The sequence below is a fragment of the Coenobita brevimanus genome, chromosome 104 (genome assembly GCF_032717465.1).
Source record: "Coenobita brevimanus isolate Jiangsu-jjx chromosome 104, ASM3271746v2, whole genome shotgun sequence".
Classification (NCBI taxonomy): domain Eukaryota; kingdom Metazoa; phylum Arthropoda; class Malacostraca; order Decapoda; family Coenobitidae; genus Coenobita; species Coenobita brevimanus.
The window spans coordinates 7,151,831-7,175,403 of NC_137057.1; the positions used below are offsets into that span (position 1 = coordinate 7,151,831).

Consider the following 23,573-nt stretch of genomic DNA (forward strand, 5'->3'; position numbering starts at 1 on the left):
CTCCTGGGATGCAAGCTACTTCTACAGTCGTAAAATTCACCGTCGCAAGAGCCAAGAAAACTAAATCGCTAAGGAAGAGGTGTTAGGATGCTTCTATTGGGGTCTATTGTAGCCTCTTCACCATGGCCATCATCGTAGTCTCTCCCGGGATGCAAGACACGTCCACAGCCGTAACAGTCACCGTTGTCAGATCCAAGGTATTCAAACTTTCAAATCCCAACCGTTTGTATATTTTCCCCGCAACACTGTTTGTTATGTCCACTGAAGCAAGATGGCAGCCATTTTGTTTACCCAGTTCCAGTGCTTTCTGTGGATATAGGGAGAATTAATCCCTAACGCCTGCCCCTTAACGAATTATTCTGATTGTTGCACCTTATTGTTTGATCTAGTTCCAGGGTTTTCTGTTACTACTACTACTATCATTACCGCCATTACTAGTACTACTACTACTTCTACTACTACCACCACTACTACTACTACTACTACAACTACTACTACTACTACTACCACTACTACTACTACTACTACTGGTACTACTACTACTACTACTACTACTACTACTACTACTACTATTATACTACTACTACTACTATTACTACTATCACTACCGCCATTATTGCTACTACTATTACTACTACTACTGCTATCACTATCACTACTATTACTGCTACTACTACTGCCACGACTATCACTACTACTACCACCACCACCATTGCTACTACTACTACTTCTGCTATCTCTACCACCATTACTATGACCTACTACTACTACTACCACTACTACTACTACTACTACTACTACTACTACTACTACTACCACCACTACTACTACTACTACTACCACTACCACCATTACTGCAACCGAATACTATAGCCAGACACCGTAATCCCGTAAGAGTGGTCGTTTGTCTTTGAGTTAGTTGTTTTACAGGGAGGGGCACTAGCCCTCCGCCAACCCACTTGCTGTCACGCAGGGAACACGTATGGGTTGGGTATATGGTTACCACCCAGCAATGGAAATGATTTCCTGGCTTACAGGAAACCATTTGGCTTGTCACTCAATGTAAAGCCACGTTAAATGTAAAGAGGAGTAATAAAAGGTGAAAGGAAAGATGGGAGACATAGGGAGAGAGAGAGAGGGCAGACACAGAAATGGTTGCCACCACCAACCAGGGACAGTAATAATAATAATAATAATAATAATAATAACAACAACAACAACAACAATAACGCAAACTAAAAATAACGTGTCATACAAGATAAAGCTAAATCAACTATTCCAAAATAAATCGCTAAGGGAGAGGTGTTAGGTAGTCTCCTGTTTCACTTAGTAATGCAGCCTAAAGTATATGACAAAATTCGTTTACTTGGTGGCTTTATTTCTTTTAATGCTATTACTCTACATTCTTTCTAAACCACTTCTTCATGACTAGCATCTTATTCTTGTATTAACCAATAGCTCATCTCTCTCTCTCTCTCTCTCTCTCTCTCTCTTTATATGAGACGTTTCTTCACAGAGGCGTCATTTCAGTTTTCCTTGGGGGGGGGGATAGGCTATTTAGGAGGCCCCCCCTGCGCCCACCTCCCCACATAGGTGGGGTGGCGAGCGAGCATTTTGGAGTCACATGCAAAGCTATGGTCAGGGAATTAAAGCAGTAAACATATATATATATATATATATATATATATATATATTATATATATATATATATATATATATATATATATATATATATATATATATATGGAGCCTCTGCGGTACAGTGGTAGAGTGTGCGTTTCTCACGCTGGTGGACGTAGGTTCACCTCCCGCCAGAGTTGTAAAACTTTGGGAAGCGTTCACCGAGCCACTTACTACTTTGGCGGACATAAGGGGTGCTGTGGTTGAACCAGTGTCGCCTACTATAGTCGCCGCGCGCGACTCTGAGGTTGTTATTATCGTGCTCTGGCAACCTACCATTCAAAAGTGCGTCTGATTTCGTGTATAATATGAGACACACATGATTCGTGTATAAAATGTTCGTGTATAATAATATTCGTGTATAAAATATTCGTGCATAATATGATTCGTGTATAATATGACACGACATCGGACGCACTTTTGAATGGTAGGTTGCCAGGGTACGATATTGACAAACTCTGAGTCGTGCGCCGCGACTGTAGTATGCTTGCACCCAACTGACTTGAGGCGGGCCGATTACACTTGGTTCACAGACTACACACACATCCAAAGCCATTACAACACTACAGTTACACTCACGAGCACTTCTCACCCTAAATACAGTACAGTCTCTACCCGACAGCCTAAGCCACTGGGTAGAGATACATTGGCTATATCGTCCCTGCTTCGGTAGGGATAGGCCGGTCCTGCAGTGGACCTCAATGGCTGATGATGATGATATATATATCTATATCAATATCTATATCTATATCTATATATATATATGTATATATATATATATATATATATATATATATTTATACAATATATATATATATATATATAGATATATATATATATATATATATATATATATATATATATATACTGTATATATATTTAACCAATTACTTTCACACACACACTGATGGATATTCTAGCATTGACAGTATTTCTGTGTGAAGTTGAATATATAATTTAAAGTGCATGGTAAAGTGCATCTCATTGCATTATATGCTAATAACCTCGGATAATAGACCAAATAGCAATTAAAATATTTGTATTGGTGAAAGCTTAAACTGACTTCATGCTTATAGACTAATGAAAAAATAATGAATATAAAATTGAGAATGAGAAGTTGTAAACTTGTAAATGAATTAAAAATGGAAAGCTTTTAGCTTACTAGCCCCCAAAATACCATGAACCATGCAAAGTAATGTTAAAAATTAGCTCTACACTAAGCGGTGGGAGAAATAAAGTGATGGTTTTCAAATCTGGAAGAGGTTCAGGTAAGAATAGTATATTAATTTCAGAATTCGTTAGAGGAAATTGAAAACTAAACTACTTATATTTATTGCATTGAAAAATGAATAAACTACTGCAACAGTGGATATCTCCGCGATCTCTGCTTGGAAAGTTATCAACCAGGGTGTTAAAGTTAAGATTTTTAACAAGTTCCTTTTTCTGTGGCCATAAGTAGCAAGTCACTGAGCGATCAATTCTCACTGAGGGTCTTAGAAATGTCTTGACTATGCTAAATACTGAAAAAAAGTCGTTCATTGGCTGCAGTGGTTACTAGAAGGGTGATAAGAATTTTGATAATTTTCACTATTTCTGAATAAGCACAATCTAATAGTTTGAGTTCATCATACAATTCAGACAGATGCTTTGGCTTGTCACTCTTTCTTAGAAAATGTCTTTTTTGCAACAGATATTTGGGAAACTAGAAGAATTTTAAAGACTGTACTATAACAGAAAGCTTCTCATGTTCTAGAAAGTCTCTGGAATTGCAATCGAGTGCATTGATTGCTTCTATTAAGGGCATTTTTGTGTGATGCGAATATCAAGCTCTGAGAGAAATCTGTCTAATATATTAAAATAGGTTCTTTTGATTTCATTCTTTGGAGCAATACAAGAATTCACCTCGCTTCTCCCTAGCGCTGAATCAGTTAAGCTCTTTAGTCTTCATGATACCTTCTGAATTCTATTAGGTATGCCTAATTGATCTGAATTTTCCAAGTTGGTATCAATCACATATGTTGAAACAAAATCTTTTGCTTTGTCCAAAATATCAGAGAAAACCTCATCAGTTCTCAAGACCAGCAATTCTTTAATAGTTGACTGTATGAGAGAGCAAACTTCAGATAGTAAGGCTTCCTTTGCTTGAAGCTGATATGACAAACTACAGTAAAAACCTCTACAGTTCGGCATCCTTCAAGTCGGAAACCTCCACAACTCGGGATGGCCCCAAAATATTCATTTAAAAGATCAAAATTCAAAAATTCCCAAAAATGCGCATGTGAGAGGAAGAGAGTCGGCAAAAATCCCTCCAACTTGGTAAGATCCCGAGTTGTACAGCAATGTTTAAGTGTTTAGTGTTTAATTCCCCAGTATAGTACAAGTGATAAATACATTACAGTATGGCCTTTACATTGTTAATTGTGCTTTACATAGTGTACAGTGTCAAGTACAGTACAGTAAAGGTGTGCCCAAAAGTGATCTTAAGCCCCCCTAACACCTCTAAAAACTACTAAAAGTCCTCCTCCATGCCTGGAATACACCCTACAACTGCATGGAATCATGGTAAGGCAGCTTTTACTATTTATTGTAAAAACTTTTATATTTTTCCCATTTTTTCCTTTTGCATATATGTGTGCTGGGGTGGAACTTAAAGTTCATCCCTACAACTCGGCAAATAGGCTAACTCGGCAAGGCTTGCACATGTATTATGCCGAGTTGTAGAGGTTTGACTGTATTGATAACCCTAAGGACTTGTTCAATAATATGTAGACCCATTACGAACTTGAAAGACTAGCTTTTTGTACAGCATAATTGCTTCTGCCGCAGCTTCAGAATCAGAATCCTCTGAAACTGTATGAAACACTGATAGCAATCTTCCATAATGAAGCTTAACCTTTGATACTGACCTATAATAGTAAGACCATCTAGCCTAATTATAGCAGGTCTTTCTAGTGCCAAAACCTGAAGATCTTCTGCTTTCTGTGCCTCTATGAAAAGTTGGTTCCTTGTGTTACTGTTAGTAATAAATGTGTAAGATGTGTTAATAAATGGAAAAAAAAAATGAATAGAGGCCACTGGTATTCTTTATGCAGTCGCCCAGTACTAAATTCAGCCTGTGTGCATGGCAATGTATTTATACTGCTTTGGGAATTTTATCCCACAGTCTTGCTTGAACCCCGCTAAAGCATCCATTCATTAAACTAGCACCATCATAATACTGAACCACACAGTTGGACCAAATTAAACCAGATTGTTCTATCTCCTTATATATAAAATTAGTTAAACTTGCAGCATCAACCTTTTCAATGTGATAGGTTCTAATGACACGTTCCTTCACAATAACCTCACTAAAGTACTGCACAAGACTAGCCATCTGTTCCTTTTTCTTGACAAGTCTTTCGTTTCATCAATCATAACTGAGATGTACTTGGCTTCTTGTGCTTCAGCACTAGTTGTGTCATTGATATGACTTCCAACAACTGAAATCAACTCATGCTGGTACTGAGGACTTGTGTGATGGTCATATCGTCGATGTAACTTTTGTTTTAGAGAGGGATTTGATTCAGCAATTAGGAGAAGAATTGCTACAAAATTTCCTGAATTCAATAGCTCACCATCTTCATTATGTCCACGAAAAGACAGGTACGTACTTCCTAAGATGAATAAAAACTTTTAATGCTAGCCAGAATACAATAGAAAAGGCAGCTTGATGCTGAAGTTACTGTAACTGAACAGCGGGCTAGGAACATATTTACACTGACATTCTTTAATATACCTAGTAAATTATTGTGATTATTACACACACACACACACACACACACACACACACACACACACACACACGATATATTTCACTCAAAACGCATTGAGGTTAAATACAAATTATTTTTAATTTCACGGTGTTAACCTTTTTTTTTTTTTTTTTTCGTTAATTATACTTGATTTGGAGGCCCCCTCAGAGAGCTTGGGGGGGCAAGTGCCCCTCGCTGCCCCCCCAAATGACGCCCCTATTTCTTCATTGAAATAAATGGGTTTAATCTGTCTATCTATCTATCTATCTGTCTATCTATGCATCCATCTATATATTTGTTTATCTGTCCATCCATCCATATATTTATCTTTCTATTTAACTACCTATCTATCCATCCATCCATCAACCTGTCAAAATATGTGCCTACTGTCTATCTGTCTATCGATCTATCAACCCGTCTATCTATCCATTCACCCATTAAAATATCAGTCCATCCATTCACCTGCCTACCTGTCTATCCATCTACCTATCTATCCATTCATCCATCCATCATCTATCTATCTAACTATCTATTCCATCCACCTATACATCAATTTACCTATTTATGCATCTATGTATTGTCTATCTATATATAAGGTGACCAGATTTTATTGGAGCTAAAAGCGGGACATTGTCTATATATATATATATATATATATATATATATATATATATAATACAGTGACATGCGAGTGACAGCAACTGCTGCTGCGCATCACCTCACCCTGAAGCTGCTAATCAAACACCAACGTGGGTCTCAAACGAATTCCAATATACAGTACGGTACGGTGAATGGGCTGACCAAAGTTACCAGTCAGTATTACAGATTATATATTAACAATTCATTATTTCATTTGGATTGGATTATGCATAATTTTACTATTTCATCATCATTTCATGAAAGAAGGTCATGTTATAGCTAATGTAACAGTGTTTTTCTAAAAACGGGACATTTTAGATAATTTGCTCAAAAAGCGGGATATTTCAGCCACAGTTAAAAAGGCGGGACAGTTGTCAAAAAAGTGGGACTGTCCCGCCTAAAAGCGGGACTCTGGTCACCTTATCTGTATATCTATTGCTCTCTCTCTCTCTCTCTCTCTCTCTCTCTCTCTCTCTCTCTCCGCCCATCCATCCATCCATTAATCAATTTACCTATGTATGTATGCATGTATTATGTCTATCTATCTGTCTATGTTTATATACATGTAATATGTCTATCACCCCTGTGGCGGGGGGGACACAATCTGGCCGAACTATGGGGTGGTACTGCTACTCTGCGGCCAGGTTGTGTTAGGAAGAATTCTGCCACCGTATTCCCTGCGTGTCGTAATAGGCGACTGAAAGGGGAGGTGTGAGGGGACTAGAGACCCCCTCCTCTTTTTTATTTTTTATTTTTTTTTTATTTTTTAGTTCCTACAATGAGACAGGGAATAGAAAGGGATGGGGGTCTGAGTTATCCCCGTACCCTGAAGACTGGGTCTATGAATGGGCGTGGATGTAGTACAATTGAGGCTAAAAGGGAGAAGACTGGGTGAACGTTTGTGAGAAGAAAGTTGGATATGTTAGCTTTGAGTGAAACAAAGGTGAAAGGGAAAGGTGAGCCTAAGTTTGGAAGTGTGAATGGAAGATTGTCAGGTGTTGATAGAGGAAGGGCAAGAGAAGGTGTGGCCTTGTTAGTGAGTCCGGAAGTACAGCAGTGTGTGATTCAATGGAAGGAGGTGTCATCGAGACTGATGTGGGTGAAAGCGAAATTTGAACGTGAGGTGTGGGTGTTTGTGAGTGCATATGGGCCTGGTAGTGAAAGGGATGAAGAAGAGAGGGAGTCTTTCTGGAAGGATGTTGATGAGTGTCTGCAGAGTTTTGGAGCGAATGTGAATGTGGTAATGATGGGGGATCTGAATCCCAGAGTGGGAAATGTAGCAGTTGAAGGTGTAGTTGGTATCCATGGTGTACCTGGAAGAAATGAAAATGAGTAACGAATGATAGGAATGTGTGTTGAACGAGAGATGGTGATTCGAAATACCTTGTTTGAGAAGAAATATATTTATAAGTATACATGGGTGAGACAGGAGGGTGGAAGGGTTGTCGATAGAGCACTGATGGACTACGTGGTTGTGTCCAGGAATGTAATAGGAAGATTGTTGGATGTGAGAGTTTTAAGAGGGGTGGGTGGAGGTATGTCTGACCACTACCTAGTGGAGGGAAAGTTGAGAGTAGATAAGAGATGAGTGAGAGCTAGGAGAGTTAGGTGTTGCAGGGAGGTTTTGAAAGTGAGTGAGCTGGATAAACGAGAGAATATGATACGAGTAGAGTATCACGAGAAATTGAAAGATGAGTGGAACGCAGTGAAAGATCAGGAGAATGACACTGTGGAGGAGGAATGACAGTTGTTTAAGAATGCTGTGGTGGGGCATGTGGAAGAGGTCTGTGGTGTGAGACGAGTGGGTGGTGTGTAAGAAAGGGATGTGAATGTTGGTGCGAGGAAGTAAGTATGGCTGTGGCTGAGAAGAGATGTGCATATGAAGTGTGGCTCCACAGGATGAATGAGGTGTCATATGAGAGATATAAGGATGAGAGGAACAGGGCGAGAAGGGCTGTGCGTGATGCTACAGTGGCAGCACGAGAGGTGGGGTAGGCGGTTGATTGAGAATATTCATCAGAATAAGAAAATGTTTTGGAAGGAAGTGAAAAGGTTACGAAAGGGGAGAGTCTGGGAAGGAAGAACGAGTAAAAGCAGAGGATGGAAGGATGTTAACTAAGATGCATGCGGTAAGCAAGAAATGGGCGGAGCATTCTGAAAGATTGTTAAATGTAGAGGAGGAAAATGAGGCTGAGGCTGTGGCAGATGAGAGGTAAGGAATAAATGTGTTGGGAAAGTTGAATGATTCTTTGATCACGATAGAAGAAGTGAAGAAGGCAGTAAAGGAGATGAAAACAGGGTAAGCTGTAGGTATGGATGGGTGTGCTGTGGAATGCCTGAAAGGTGGTGGACCAACTATAGATGAGTGGTTAGTAAGATTGCTGAATGTGTGTTTTGTGAGAGATATGGTGCCAATTGACTGGGCAAGTGCTTGTGTGGTTCCGTTGTATAAAGGTAAGGGTGATCAGTATGAATGTACTAGCTTTAGGGGTATAAGTCTGTTGAGTGCTGTACGTAAGGTATATGGTAGAGTGTTAATTAAGAGTTAGAGAGGGTACAGAGGGAGTGGTTAATGATAAGAAGTGTGGTTTTGGGACAGGGAAGGGATGCGTGGATCAGGTGTTTGCTGTAGGACAGGTGTGTGAAAAGTATTTAGCGAAAGGTAAGGATGTGTTTGGGGTTTTTATGGATTTAGAGAATGCGTATGATAGAATTGGTAGGGAGGCTTTGTGGTCTGTTTTAAGATTGTATGGACTTGATGGCAGGTTGCTAAAAGGAGTGAAAAGTTTTTATGTAAATAGCAGAGCGTGTGTAAGAGTGCGAAATACTGTGAGTGATTGGTTTCCCGTGAGAGTGGGGCTGTGGCAGGCTGTGTGCGATGTTGCCTTGGTTGTTTAATATTTATATGGATGGTGTTGTATGGGAGGTGAATGCAAGAGTGTTAGGTGGAGGTTTGAGTCTGGTGAATGCTGATGGTAGAGAGTGGAATCTGAATCAGCTGCTATTTGCGAATGATCACTGCACTTGTGGCTAGCTGATTTGGAGGAGAGACTGAGACAGTTGGTAGAGGAGTTTGGAAGGGTGTGTGTAATGAGGAAATTGAGAGTAAATGAGAATAAGAGTAAAGTAATGAAGTGTACTAGGTTCGTAGATAGTAAGAGGATGAATATAGTTTTGAATGGTGAGTTGCCTGAGGAGGTAGAGTGTTTTAAGTAATTAGGGTCATACGTTGCTGTGAATGGAAGAATAGATGCAGAAGTGAAGTTTAGAATGAATGAAGAACGAAAGGTGCTGGGAGGAATAAAAAAAGTGATGAGATGGCGTTCACTTAGAATGGATCTAAAGAGAAGGCTGTATGAGGGTGTTGTGGTACCGACTGCGTGGAATATGGGTGTAGCAGAGAGAAAAAGTTTGAATGTAATGGAGATGAGGTGTCTGAGGAGTATATGTGGAGTGGCACGTATGGATCGAGTGAGAAATGATGAAGCCCGAAGGAGAACTGGAGTAGTGCGGGAGATGACTGATCGAGTTGAGCAGAGGGTTTTGCGATGGTTTGGCCATATGAAGGGAATGGATGATAAGCTATTGGGTAAAAAGATAACTGGATCGGATGTGAAAGGTGTCAGGCAGAGAGGAAGACCACGAATAGGATGGATGGATAGTGTGAAGAGTGTTTGATGCGAAAGGGATATCTGTTGAGCAAGACAGTGTGGCTGCATGTGATAGAAATGACTGGAGAGAAATTGCGAGGGAATAAATGCTGACGTAGCCCTGAGGGGATATTCTCCCGCATTTGGTCTGATCAGCTGATCTTGTCAGGTGCGGGTAAGGGGATGGGTCCATTATGATGTGGCAGGGGTAAACCAGCTCTGCTGTCAGGCCCCGCTGTGGATGTCGCTGATTGCACTGCGCAGTTGCCCCTCATGCAGCGTGGTGCAGTGAGGATCTGTCGCTTCTCGCCTTGGGGCTAAGATGCAAATGAATGTGTTTGTGTGGATGAGTATATTGGGAGTGCGTCTTCCTGTCTCGGCTACATCCCTTTTTCCGGGGGAAGCAGCTTAGGTATATTGATAGATGGATGGATGTATTTATCTATCAACCAATCTATCTCACCTTGACCATTGTTGCGCCAATGCCACGGCCGGAGTAGTCACTATGCACACACAAGAGAAACATCTTACACACTTTCTCCACGGTTTCGTCTTGAAATAAATCGACATCATCATATAACTTCGCCAGTACCTTGTATGCCTGAAAGAGATTGACCGAAAATTAAAGAAAATATTGAGGATATTTGGTACCACCGCTACCCCTACTACTGCTATTACTACTACAACAACAACAACTACTACTACTACTGCAGCTACTGCTACTACCACTACTACTACTACTGCTACTACTACTACTAATACATGGAGCCTGTTCACAGGCTCCATGTTTAGATGGATTTTTATTCGAGGTTTTTGGATTCCCTCCGCGAGCTAAATAGTATGGCCAAAACAGTGAACAAACTGTATGTGTGGGTATCAGTTTTACAAGAATATTAGGTGAGAGTTCCCATGCAAGGCACTTATAATATGCGCCTCTCTCACTCAGACCCCCAGTATAGTGCCACAAATAGGGTGGCCTCCTGGAATGTGGTCTAAACATCTAGACTGAGTCCAGGTACGGCTCGTTTCTGAGTGAAGGTATGACTATCACTGCATGTAGCGTTGGGTGAACTGCTCCATCTGTGTACTGGAGCTTCTGTAAAGTGTTCTTCTAACTTAGCAAGGTAAATTATTGTAGTAGCACAGTGAGGTGCCCAGAATGTATTTACATAGTGTGTCCTGTTGTGCACCTTGCTTCCCACTTTCTATGATTAAAAGAAAATCTCGTTGCCATGGTAATGAGGTGGCCTTGTATTACTATGGGTTTCAGAGGCCGTGTCCCACTGTTTATCAGGAATAACTTATCAACAAACAGTTGGATCAGTATGAATTTCTGGCAGAGTTTGTTGCACACCATGCCCTAATTTTCGGTGATATAGTGAATTACCAAATGTGGAGAAATAAGGCACTTGTCCTTGACAAGTGATGCTCAAGTTCCACCTTCATGAAGGGTTCCGTGACGTTGGTCAGTAGGCTCCACCCACCCCTCCATCTCTCTACCGCCCCCACCCCCATCCCCCCATTCTCTCTCTCTCTCTCTCTCTCTCTCTCTCTCTCTCTCTCTCCAAAATCGACACTATGGCCAATAGCATTTGCCTTATACATATATTAATGAGGCATGCATTATGCGTTACTATATTTGTAAATCTTCATTTAACCCGTCACGTCCCGAGGTTTTCCGCACCTCCGACATCCCCCAGTCCCGAGGTATTTTCCAAATTTTTTTTTTTGGCTAAAACCTTCGCTTTTGGTGAGAAACATCGAAAATTCATAGAGAAATCGCTCACCTGAGGTTTAAAATACTCAATTCAGGTAGGAGTTCCTCCTTACCTGACTGGGTTTTCTAACATGCTGGCACCAAAGAAAACGAGTTCTATGGGAGGATAACTATTTTATCCACTCATAAACGGTATTTATTTATTTACTTGGTACAAATGTATATGTAGTATGAGAGTATATTGGTTTTCAAGCAGTAATAAAGGCATTATAAGCATTGTTTCACTCACTAACTAATCACCATACCTGACTTTTTTTTGCGACATTACCTGATCATTATTTCTGGCTGTTTCTTCTTCTAATGCTATGAGAACATTGTCCTCCACATTGTCATCGATTGGGGAATCACTCTGGCCCTGAATATCTTTACTAGCCAGGTCACTGGTAACAGGTGAATTGCCGAGACAATGGCGTGACGGGGGGAGGGGGGAGGTTATGCGGTGTAAGGCATTGTCCCTGCTTGGCATCTTGTAGAGGAATAGAGGAAGGTGTCCCGTGTATACATACGAAAAATCACGCGCGAAAATTGAAAATTGTGCAAATTAGGGACCTTGCAATTGCACAACGTACTGGTATGCTGCCGGGACTGGCAAATGCAAATCGTTGCAACGTACCCATACGTCGATGGGACGGGGTGGGTTAAGAGTGACAGATGACCTGACGTTAAAGGCAAGAGTAGGGTAGGATGGTGGGTGATAACGACCATGATTGAGCGGAGTGCAATGTTGTGAAGGTTTTCAGGTTTTGTGTGATTTTCTAGTGGATTTTTTTTTCCCAATACAGCAACTATTGCAGGATGGTTACCAGACATGCGTTTGCATTATATATTACAGATTCGCTGCCATAGGCCTCACTTTGGATGGTTCGAACCTGTGGTGAGGTGTACTGCCGTAAGCCCTCTTCACAAAGGAAACACACACACACACACACACACCCACACACAACACCTGAAAACCTTCACACCATTGTACTCCCATCAATCTTGGTCGTTATCACCCACCACCCTACCCTACTCTCGTCTTTACATTAGGTTATCTGTCACTCTTAAAGATTTACAAATATAGTAACGCATAATGTATGTTTCATTAATATATATATAAGGCAAATGCTATTGGCCGTAGTGTCGATTTTGGGGAGTGAGAGAGAGACTGGGAGTGGGGGCAGGAAAGAGATGGAGGGGTGAGTGGAGCCTACTGACCAACGTCACGGAACCCTTGTCCGTTTCCTCGTCATGAATGTGGGACTTTAGCATCACTTGTCAGGGACAAGTGCCTTATTTCTCCACATTTGGTAATGCAGTATATCACCGAAAATTAGGGCATGGTGTGCAACAAGCTCTGCCAGAAATTCATACTGATCCAACTGTTTGTTGATAAGTTATCCCGAAAAACTGTGGGACACGGCCTCGGAAATAGTAGGTCAGGAAGGCTGAAATAGGTTCGTCATGGCATCCGATACAATAATTAATGGTCTTCTTTGCTATCTAAACTCAGCCAAGTCTGATAATCAAAATGGATTATTTGACATAATCTATTCCATATACTCCCACGAAGATATTAAAAAGGCCAAAGAAATTTTATGTAATATTTTAACGAAGGGGTATTTCCTGGCGTCACGATATTGAAAAGTAAAACAGAGACTTGAATGATGTGTTTGATTATCATAATGAAGTTGTGGAGAAGAGGATGAAAATCAACTTTGTTGCAGACTTATGCAAGGCCATACCTTCAGCGGGTTTACAAATATACATTTTTTAAAATGTCAGACTGGGCATCAGCTTCACAGCCTGCTTCCCAAGGCCCAGTAGTCCTCCTGCACACCATACACCTCCACACGTCACAATTTCGGTGCTAACACCTGCGGTCCATATTGAATACATACTAGGGCTGTTTCATTCAGGACTGGTGTATTGGTACTAGTGCAGGTGTTTCTGCGACGTGTCGGCAGATCTTCTGGTAGATCAGCAAAGTCTGCTTTTATTAAATTTAGATCCTTAAACTGTTCCCTGTGCCAGCAGAGATTCGAACCTCGGTCCACTTGGACTGCAGGCCACCTCTCAGTGACTCAGCCACCACCCCAGTTCTGTGCAACTTAACTGAGTAATTCTGCAAAATAAACGGAATTCTACCGAAAATATTAGACATAAAAACTGAGATTTACATCAGACACTGTGAGAAACATGAGAATTGATATGAGTGAACTGAATATGAAGTTTTGTAGTGTAATATTGGGGACACAAGAAGCTGTCAAAGATAAGACAGTGGTGGAACCAGAAAACATGGAGGATTTATGAACAGAATCAACTAAAATCTACTCCAGCATCACTCTGTAAAGAAGAGATGAATCTGGGGAACAGACAAGTGAACATCTGTGATTATGCTACGTACTGTGGTAAAGCTGCTAAGATTACAAGATTCCAGTTGGAATGGCAGTATTTCTGCAGTTATCAACTGTGGGACAAAGTGAGTTGACAAAAGTCCTCAGGGGAGGTCTCAAGGTATGGTGAGTGGCGGTCATGCTTCGGGGCGTGGCCTGTGGTGGGTGGTGGTGTGAGAGGAGGTGGTACTAGTACCAGCACCCCATCTACTCCAGTCACTAACCCTAGTACTGTACCGGGGGAACCACCAAGCGTGTCTGTCAACTGCCTCGCCTTGCCGCCATGGCTTCTCCTGTGGAGGCGTCAGCATGAAGATGGGATGGTGGCTATGGTGATGAGTGGGTAACAGAGAAATCCCGAAACAGGAAAAGGAAATCTAGCTTGGGTGCAATGCATAGAAGCAACGTTCATGGTGCAACTGGATCGAGAAAAATAGAAGGTAGGTCTTTTAACCCGCTGCGTCCCATTGACGTGAATTAACGTCCACACGTTTAGTCACTGCCAATCCCGTTGACGTACATAAACGCGAATCAATTGCAAGGTCCCTAATTTGCACAATTTTTAATTTTCGCAAGTGATTTTTGGTACGTATACACGGGACACCTTCCTCTACAAGATGCCAGGCAGGGACAATGCCTTACCCAGCATGACCTCCTCCCCTCCCTGCACGCTATTGTCTCGGCAATTCACCTGTTACCAGTGACCTGGCCAGGTAAAAACATGTCGTGCCACGGTACGAAATTCAGGGCCAGAGTGATTCCCCAATCGTTGACAATGTGGAGGACAAACTTTACAAAGCATTAGAGGAAGAAACAGTTGGAAATGATGATCACGTAATGTCGCCAAAAAAGGTCAGGTATGTTGATGTGTTTCATGAGTGAAACAATGCTTATATTACCTATATTACTGTGTGAAAACCAATATACTCTTGTACTACAAATAAATTCGTACCAAATAAATAAATAAGTACCATTTATGAGTGGTGTGGAATGGTTATCCTCCAATAGAACTCGTTTTCTTTGGAGCCAGCCTGATAGAAAACACAGTAAGGTGAGGAGGTACTGCTGCCTGTATCGAGTATTTTAAACCGCAGTGAGCGATTTTCCTATGATTTTTCGATGTTTCTCACCAAAAGTGGAGGTTTGAGCCAAAAATGGTCGGGATTGGGGGGAGTCAGTGGTGGAAAAGTGGTCGGGACGGGGCGGGTTAAAGCTGCTGTTAGATATGTAGAGTTGCTCCTTGGAAGAGTTGACAAGGAAGCGACGGAGGAGAGTATAAAGAATTACATTTACTATACTTTTGGTGCAGAAATAATGTCATTCACAAGGATAGAAATTCTTTCACAAAAATTCACTGCCTTTAATATAAAAGTTAGATTATTTGGTAGAGAAAAGTTGTTTCAGGCAGATCTTTGACCCGAGGATATTGTGACTGATAAGTTTTACCTAACATTGAAGAGTGCAATTAGATCTTTTTCTTCGTAACTTTTTCTTTAGCACTTTTTAGTTTTTTCTTGGAAGTCTATTTTTGTCTGAGTATTTCATTTTAGTTGAGTTGTTATTATTTGTGATTTTCTTTTTTTCTCTTTTCATTAATCAATTAATGTATTTTCTTATCTTTTTTTTCAAGTAAAAATTTTTCTTAATATATTTTACATATATTTTTTGCCATTTGAGTATATCTTTTTATATGTGTATTTTTGTATTTTTTTATGCAGCAGTAATTTTTAACCCATAGAGTTTATTTATAGTTTTTTATATGATTTTTATTTCTTTTTATTTTTTTTTAAATAATACATACATATTCTTTAACAGACTTTTTAATTTCATTTATTTTCTTTACTGTTGATACTTGTAAGCTTCGCACTGTAATGCACCATGGTTTGCCAAGATCTGAAGTTATGCTCTAATAACTGTCGTTCCCTTGTAAAGAATGTTGAAGTTATATGGGAAATGACCGTTAAAAAATTTGATTTAATACTTTTACAAGAAACAATGTTACTGGAAGATAAGTTATGGATGACTGATTATGTTGGCGAAGAGTATTATAGTGTGTGTGTGTGTACCAGAGACATTGTCTGAAAAAGCCAGGGTTGTTATGGTGGATCGTCCTGAAGGCGGGTTAACTATTTTATTTAGGAAGGATTTTAACATCATGATTAGCACTGTTATTTTAGAATCAAATGTTATGGTTCTCAGTATATAAATTAGTAGTTCAACAATCATTCTTGTTAATGTGTATATTAACAGTGACCTTTGGGAACCAGTAACAGCCCTGCCCAGGGAAGTAATACCGCCAAGGTAATGGGAGACTCAAGGAATAGCCTGGATTCCGTTTTCTCTCCTAGGCCTTGGTAGCTGGTTACACAGCTTTCTGCCTCACACATCAGAGCTCATCAGGCTGCCCTCCTTACACAACACACACATCCACATTATATCACATTGCCTTAAACCTGCTATCCTCTCTTCATAAAACACCGATCTTGTCATTACATATCATACACATTCCACAACGTATCCCTGCTCCCCCCCCACCCCACCCCATAAAAAGAACCATAGCTGCAGCTATACTGGGAATTAGTGCGATAGTTTCTTGGATGACCACCACTGGCAGGGCTGGGTCGTCTGCACAGGGCCCTCCCGGTCATCATTAAGCAACTGTTCCACCTTCAGTGTTGCGGCGCCCCCAAACTGCTTGTCAGTGCAGTAAAATTTGCTTCTGCAATATTAGGGGACTTCACTCCAACATCAACTCTGTTCACAATTTCCTACAATTTGAATCCCCAGATCTGCTATATTTGACAGGGACTAAAGTAAGCTCCACCTCCTATTTTTGCTAAATTTAATTTTCCTGGTTATATCTTGATTCAAAATTTCAGACCCAAAGGAGGCGTATGTTGCCTTGCTAAATCAGAAATTGCCCTGGAGGAGATTACTAAATTTATTTGTCCTTATTTTGACTATTCCATATAAAAATTAAATTATTTTGGTAAAATTAAGTGTTTCTGTTGTGTTTATCGTTCCCCTAATGCCCCTCCAGAGCCGAGTTTTATTTGACTCTCTGTCTTCACAACTAAGTGTCCTCAGCATTAATACTGCATCAGAAATTACTATTCTGGGTAATATTAATGTCCTTAATGTTGAATGGCTCACTTATTCAGCCAGAACTGATGACTCTGGTCTTGAATGTGAGCTATTTGCAGACTCATTTAATCTCATCTAGTTAGTCAATCAACCTACCCGTGTACCTGACAACCCCGATCAAAATCCCCACCTATTGGACTTGTTTCTAACAACCAATTCAGAAAATTATAATGTTGAAGTGAAGTCCCCCCTTGGATCCTCGGATCATTGTCTGATTCAAGCCACCAGTTCAACACCTACCACACCCTCCTGCTCAGAACCCGTCGTGATGACTAAAATTAATGGCACTACAACAGGGCAAACTGGGAGGGTCTCCAAAAATTTTTCATGGATGTTCCATGGACCTCTTTTTTCTCTCAAGATGCAAATTTCACATTGGGCCACATACAGGATTTCATTAAAGTCAGCATGGAAACATTCATTACCCATCATAGTTACAGAAAAAGATGTATTTCACCTAAATGGTTTGATCACAATTGTGCTAGAGCAGTGGTACTCAAATGGTGGACCACAGTTCAAATCCGGACCGCAGCGAGCGCTGGTGTGGACCCCAGTGACTTCCTTCTTTTAATATACAGAATCTAGTTCATATCCAAGAAACTAAGGATTTCAGATTTATGAATGAGTTTTTTTTTTTTTTTTTTTTTTTTATATCACCTGAATAATTACCATTTCATATAGTTATCTATTTGTAGTATGTTAAACTCTTGTAGTAATTTCTTAGGACATGGGTATTACTGTATATACTGTTTTCTTTATAAAATACATGACATAGAAAATTAAACTTCGTGGTTAAAAGACAGATGAGAAAAACTACTATCTAACTGATTCTGTTAATTTTCCATATACTCCTGGTGATCACATTTCTTGAAATAATGCGAGTTTCATCAAACTAAATACCATGTCGTCTCTGTGATAATTCTTTTCTGTGTGAATACTATATAGCAGGTTGCAAGTACCCAGTGATTGTTGTCATTATCTTGTTCAAATGATGGGTTGACAGAAGGGTACTGAACTTCCGGACTGGTTATGGGTGGACAATACAAAAGTGATGTGGTGGTGTATTTCCGAATGCACCGAGTCATTATAATTTAAAATAGCAATTATACATTTTCCTGTAACCAAATAGATCACTTACATACGTTTTATGACATTATCGATATTAAACAGTGTATCCCAGCACTTAACGAAATAACTTTAGAGCACTGGTCAGTTTTGTGTTAAAAATGAGAAATCTGTATCCAAATGGACCCAAAACTCAACCATTTCGGAGCTACATTTGTTGTTGACCTTGTAGACAAAATGGTCTTCCTCATACTTTACTCACAAAGCTATCAGTAAATATAGCTCCTCATCAGTTAACAATTGGTCCCATGCTGACTTTTTCCTCTTAAAGTAAGGCCAAGAATCACCTCCCAAAGTTGGTACATCAGGTCTTGAGACACCCTGTGTATACCGTTTATTTTTTATTTTATTTTTTAATTTTTCTAATCTGGACCTCAACTATACACGAACTGAATGTAACTGGACCTTCAGACAAAATAATTGCAGAACCCTGTGCTAGAGTATCAGAACCTATAACAATACAAGGACCAAAACTAAAGAATCCTTTAACGATTATAGAAATATCAGAAACCGTGCCAAAACTATTATCAAACTTTCTGAATCAAACTTTCTTCAGAGACAATCAAACAATCTACTAAACAACCCAAATGATAACAAAATATTCAGGGCTACTCTTAATTCATTCAAATCTAACTTCACTACCACTTCTTCCAGTCCACCGTTACAGTTCCTCAACGGAAATCTAGTAAGTGACCCACGTGGAAAAGGCAACCTTCTTGTTCATATATATATATATATATATATATATATATATATATACTTCAACAATCTCAGCCTAAATACAGAATATCTCAATATTCCTGTACTTGATTTTGATTCCCCTCAAATATCTACTTTCAAGATTCACACAAGATACGTACAAGTCGAATTACATAATCTCTAAGTAGACAAAGCTACTGGTCCAGATGAAATTCCTTCAATAATACTTAAAAATTGCTCCCCAGTGTTGGCTCCTGTGTTGGAAAAAAATTTCCGTTTCTGCATCTGCATCTCAAGTTTTTCAGCCTCTTGGAAAGAAGCAAATACCCATCCCGTTCCTAAGAAGGGGGCCACTTCTGATCCACCAAACTATAGCCCAATCGCTATAACTTCTGCTATTGGTAAAGTTTTTGAGACACTAATTAACAAATACATAGTCAAGCCTCCAGAAATCAATAAATGTATCAATGATCGGCAGTATGGATTTAAACAAGAACCTTCAACTGTAGACATTCTTTATCTTCTTACCCATAAGATTAACAAAACAATAGACCAACATGGTGAAACACACACAGTAGTACTTGATATTTCAAAAGCATCTGACAGCGTATGGGACCAGACCATATTGACTAAGATGTCACACTATGGCCTTGCATCACTGGTTCCTCTAATTTCTTCTTACCTTCATCACAGAAAAGTGCGGTTCATGGTAGATGGAATTTATTACCAGTTTCATTCCATAAATGCTGGCATACCTCAGGGATCAGATTTGGCCCCAAACCCTCTTTCTCATTCTTATAAACGACCTCCTATCTGTCACTCACAACCCATTACACTCTTATGCTGATGCATCGATACTTCATAGTTTTTTGACATTTAATACCTCTTTTACACAGTCTGATATTATAAATTAAAAAAAAAAAAAAAAAACACTCATCAGTTTCTCTGAACTAGGACCTTTCTTATTTTAATCAGTGGGGACAAATAAACCTGGTCTCGTTTAATGCTTAGAAAACTAAATACATTAATTTCTCCAACAGAAAGAATCCTCCAGACTCCCACATAATTTTAAATGATGTCAATATTCCCAAACACACTACAATTGATATCCTAGGTGTCACACCTAACACCAACCATGCTGGACAGCTTATGTTAAATCCCTTGCTAAAAATGCTTCTAAAATATTGGGACTTCTGTACAGAGTTCGTGAATTTTTCACTGACGAACAGATGGCCACAATATACAAAAGTCATGTGCGTTCTCAGATCGAATACTGTTCCCCACTGTGCAGTGGATATGGAGCGGCTGCAGTGAGGCAGTTGGACAAAATTCAAAAGAAAGCCATTAGATTAATCAATAATCCAGCCATTACACAGGACCTTCCTCCACTATCAGTAAGTAGAAATGTCGCTTCTTTAGCATTATTTTATCGATATTTTCACTGTAAGTGCTCTGACGAACTTGCTTCAGTTGTGCCTCCCCTTCATATATTCTCCCGAAATACTTGGGCAGTTGGGAGCGCCCATGAGCTCACACTCTCTCTCTGCTTATCAAAATTCATTTATCCCCAGAACTACCACTCTCTGGAATTCACTTCCTGGGAGTTGCTTCTCACAGACATATAATCCCCTTTTATTTAAATCCAGTTGTTATGAATATTTTACGAATGGAGGATGCCTTTAGGCAGATGGATTTTTTTTCCTTTGCTTTTCCTTCCTTCATTCATTGTCTCTTAAAAAAAATTACATTTTCTGAATTGGAAACAGTTATAAATGATCTAGTACTTGAAGCCATACACCATATTAGCGATTTTAATGTAGATCCTCACTCAGGACGAGCCTAGTGCAGTCTTACCTCTTTTATGGATGGCAATGAACTAAAATGTTTTGATGCTGATTTGCTGAAAAATGGTACTTTTACTTATTTAAGCTATGGTAATAATACATGTAAATGGATGAATGATGTGAGGAGAGGCTCATGATCATGGATTTGGCGACCCTTTTTAACGTGCCAGCGTCCGGATTGACTTTATCAGCTACGTTTATGTGAAGCTACAGAACGTGGTGAATGTTGTTGGTGTATCAGATAGAGCCAGGGTTCTGGGGGCTTGAATGGTGAGTGAATGGAAGTGCGGCCCATTGGACTGGGCAAATTTGGGCTCTGAACACTGCTACTCCTCACCCTGACGGTCTGCCCTAGGGTGGGAGCGGAGGTCCGGATGATGATGATGATGAATGATGATAAGATGGTTTGATCATGTGACTGGCAGGAATCATGAAAACGTGAAGCTAAGTAAAGTGAGAGTGCTATCGGATATGACTGGTTCGAATCACACCCCACTGTGTTTAGAGCTGGTGCTCAGGGACGCGGTCAGAGCAATGTTAGGTGATAATAATGAGGATGCTGGTGAGATTTTCTGACCTCCCGACTTTTGTAAACTGCAATAAGCTGACTTCTGATGATATGTCTGATATAATAAGTAAGGTGGATACTGTATTAGGTAATATGAATAAGCATAATATTCATCTGCATACTACTACTGGATGCAGGTATAGGGAGCATTTAAAATTGATAGATCAACAGTATGTCACTATATGTAGTGCTATAGACTTAGCTTGACAGGACCATGAAAGAAACAGAGTTAGATTTGGTAAGGAAAAGGTTATACCATGATGGAACAGAAGGGTAAAACAGATACATTGATACCAGGATGGAACAAAAGGGTAAAACCATTATATTTATACCAGGATGGAACAGAAAGGTAAAACAGTTATATTTATACCATGATGGAAAAGAAGGATAAAACAGTTATATTTATACCATGATGGAACAGAAGGGTAAAACAGTTATATTTATACCATGATGGAACAGAAGGGTAAAAAAGTTATATTCTGTTGCCAGATGTTGTTATTTGGAGTGGGTTCAGGGAGGAAAATTACGGGATACGAATGAACACGATGAAATTATTAGATCAAGAAGGGAGTTTAACAAGGCCTTACAAATGTGTAAGAGGAGTGAAAAAGCTGAAATATGTAACTCTATAACTGAGAAAAATGGGAATATTGATGAAGAAAGATTCCTGGTGAGAGGTAAACGTACGGTAACGCAAGAAAGGAAGGGTCAGAACGACGAATGTTGTTGATGCTATGATAGAGGAGGAAGAAACTGTTAATATTTTTATGGAAAAATATTTGTTAAGTCACCGAGAGTAAATGAAAATTGCAGGAATGATTTTATGATTTATTTTTAAAGATCGTGGCATTATGGTATGAGGATGTGTCCCGTGTATCAACTACTTCACTAAAAAGACTCTTAACAAGGCTAAAGAAAGGGATAGGTCATGACGGAGTCCACTCAGCCTTCCTTAATAAAGCATCGGATAAATTCTTAACAAACTTATCATTGTTTTATAATACGTGTTTGTCGCATTGTTGTTTACCAAAACATCTATTAAAAGGCAGTGTTATTGCTCTTATTAACCCCTTAACCGCGGGGCGTCACTTTCGTGACGCTTGGGAGCAAGGGATCATACCGCGGGGCGTCGCTTTTGTGATTCTGTGTTATTTTGAATTCACCCGGGCTTCCAAGCGGGGGCTTGTATCATCTATCAGTACTGCCAGTGTCCAACACTAGTCAGCACTCCTAATCTCATCTGTACTCCCATCCATTGTTGACAATTTAGCCATTTCTCCCCGTTCTTGACTCCCCTCACTACCCCCCCTCCATTACCCTATCCTCTCGCCTGCCCGGCCGTGCTACGCTAAGTAAATCTTCCCTGGAATTTTTCACTGATTTCATCCATTGAAATAAGCCCTATGTCCTATTCTTATATCAAATAATATATACAAGAAAGAAATAAGGTAAGTGAGAGTGCCATACACCTGGAATTGGCTAATCATCACCTAACAACACCTCACGTGCACTCGTTCGCTAATTTTCGCTGTTTTTTTTCCCCTTGAAATATACCGTATAATCTATTTTCGTAATAAATATACATGTAAGGAGGGAAGGGAGAAGCCTAAGTGATATTTACATTCACCTGGAACTACCTAATTTATAAGGTATTGTCTAGATTTCCTGCCAATCATATCAGTGCTAGACAAAGCTGTTTCGAGATATAACATTGGTAGCTCTGAATATATATCTCCTAAGTAGGCCTCTAATCTATTTTCGTAATAAATATACATGTAAGGAGGGAAGGGAGAAGCCTAAGTGATATTTACATTCACCTGGAACTACCAGATTTATAATGTATTGTCTAGATTTCCTGCCAATCATACCAGTGCTAGACTTAGCTGTTTCATGAACCAATATTGGTAACCCTGAATAACCCCTAAAGCAGGCCTCCACGCTGGCCCTCGCTCCGTTATCAGTTTACTCTCACCTTCCGAAGCGAGAGTACGTATGTTTCTTCTTGCTGACTTCAAGGCCTTTTTTCACCCCCATGCAAATGGCCCTGTGACCTTTACCCCCTACTAAACCTCGTGTGGAAAGAGGTAAAGGGCTGACAATTGATAAAAGAGTGACTACGATCTTTCTATTGAGTAAAATAGTGCAAGTGGAATTGTAAATAATGTGTAAACAGCAAGTGAAAGTAATGAATGTAAATATACGTGAACAATGGAAAATAGTTATATAAGTTATTTCAAGTGACAGTGCACAACACAGTGTAAATAAAATAGAAATGTAAATA

At 39.8% G+C, this 23,573-nt stretch overlaps 1 protein-coding gene across 1 annotated transcript in view; it reads right to left on the bottom strand.

Moving 5' to 3' along the window:
• Nucleotides 1–103: 103 nt before the first annotated feature.
• LOC145415975 (uncharacterized) overlaps nucleotides 104–23,573 on the bottom strand; it is a 33,365-nt gene continuing 9,895 nt past the window's right edge. Inside the window, exons 2-3 of the mRNA XM_080285078.1 lie at nucleotides 10,224–10,361; nucleotides 104–307 (exon numbers count right to left, since the gene is read on the bottom strand). Coding sequence (XP_080141204.1) covers nucleotides 104–307; nucleotides 10,224–10,361 — 342 coding nt within the window. The remainder of the gene's footprint in view (nucleotides 308–10,223; nucleotides 10,362–23,573) is intronic.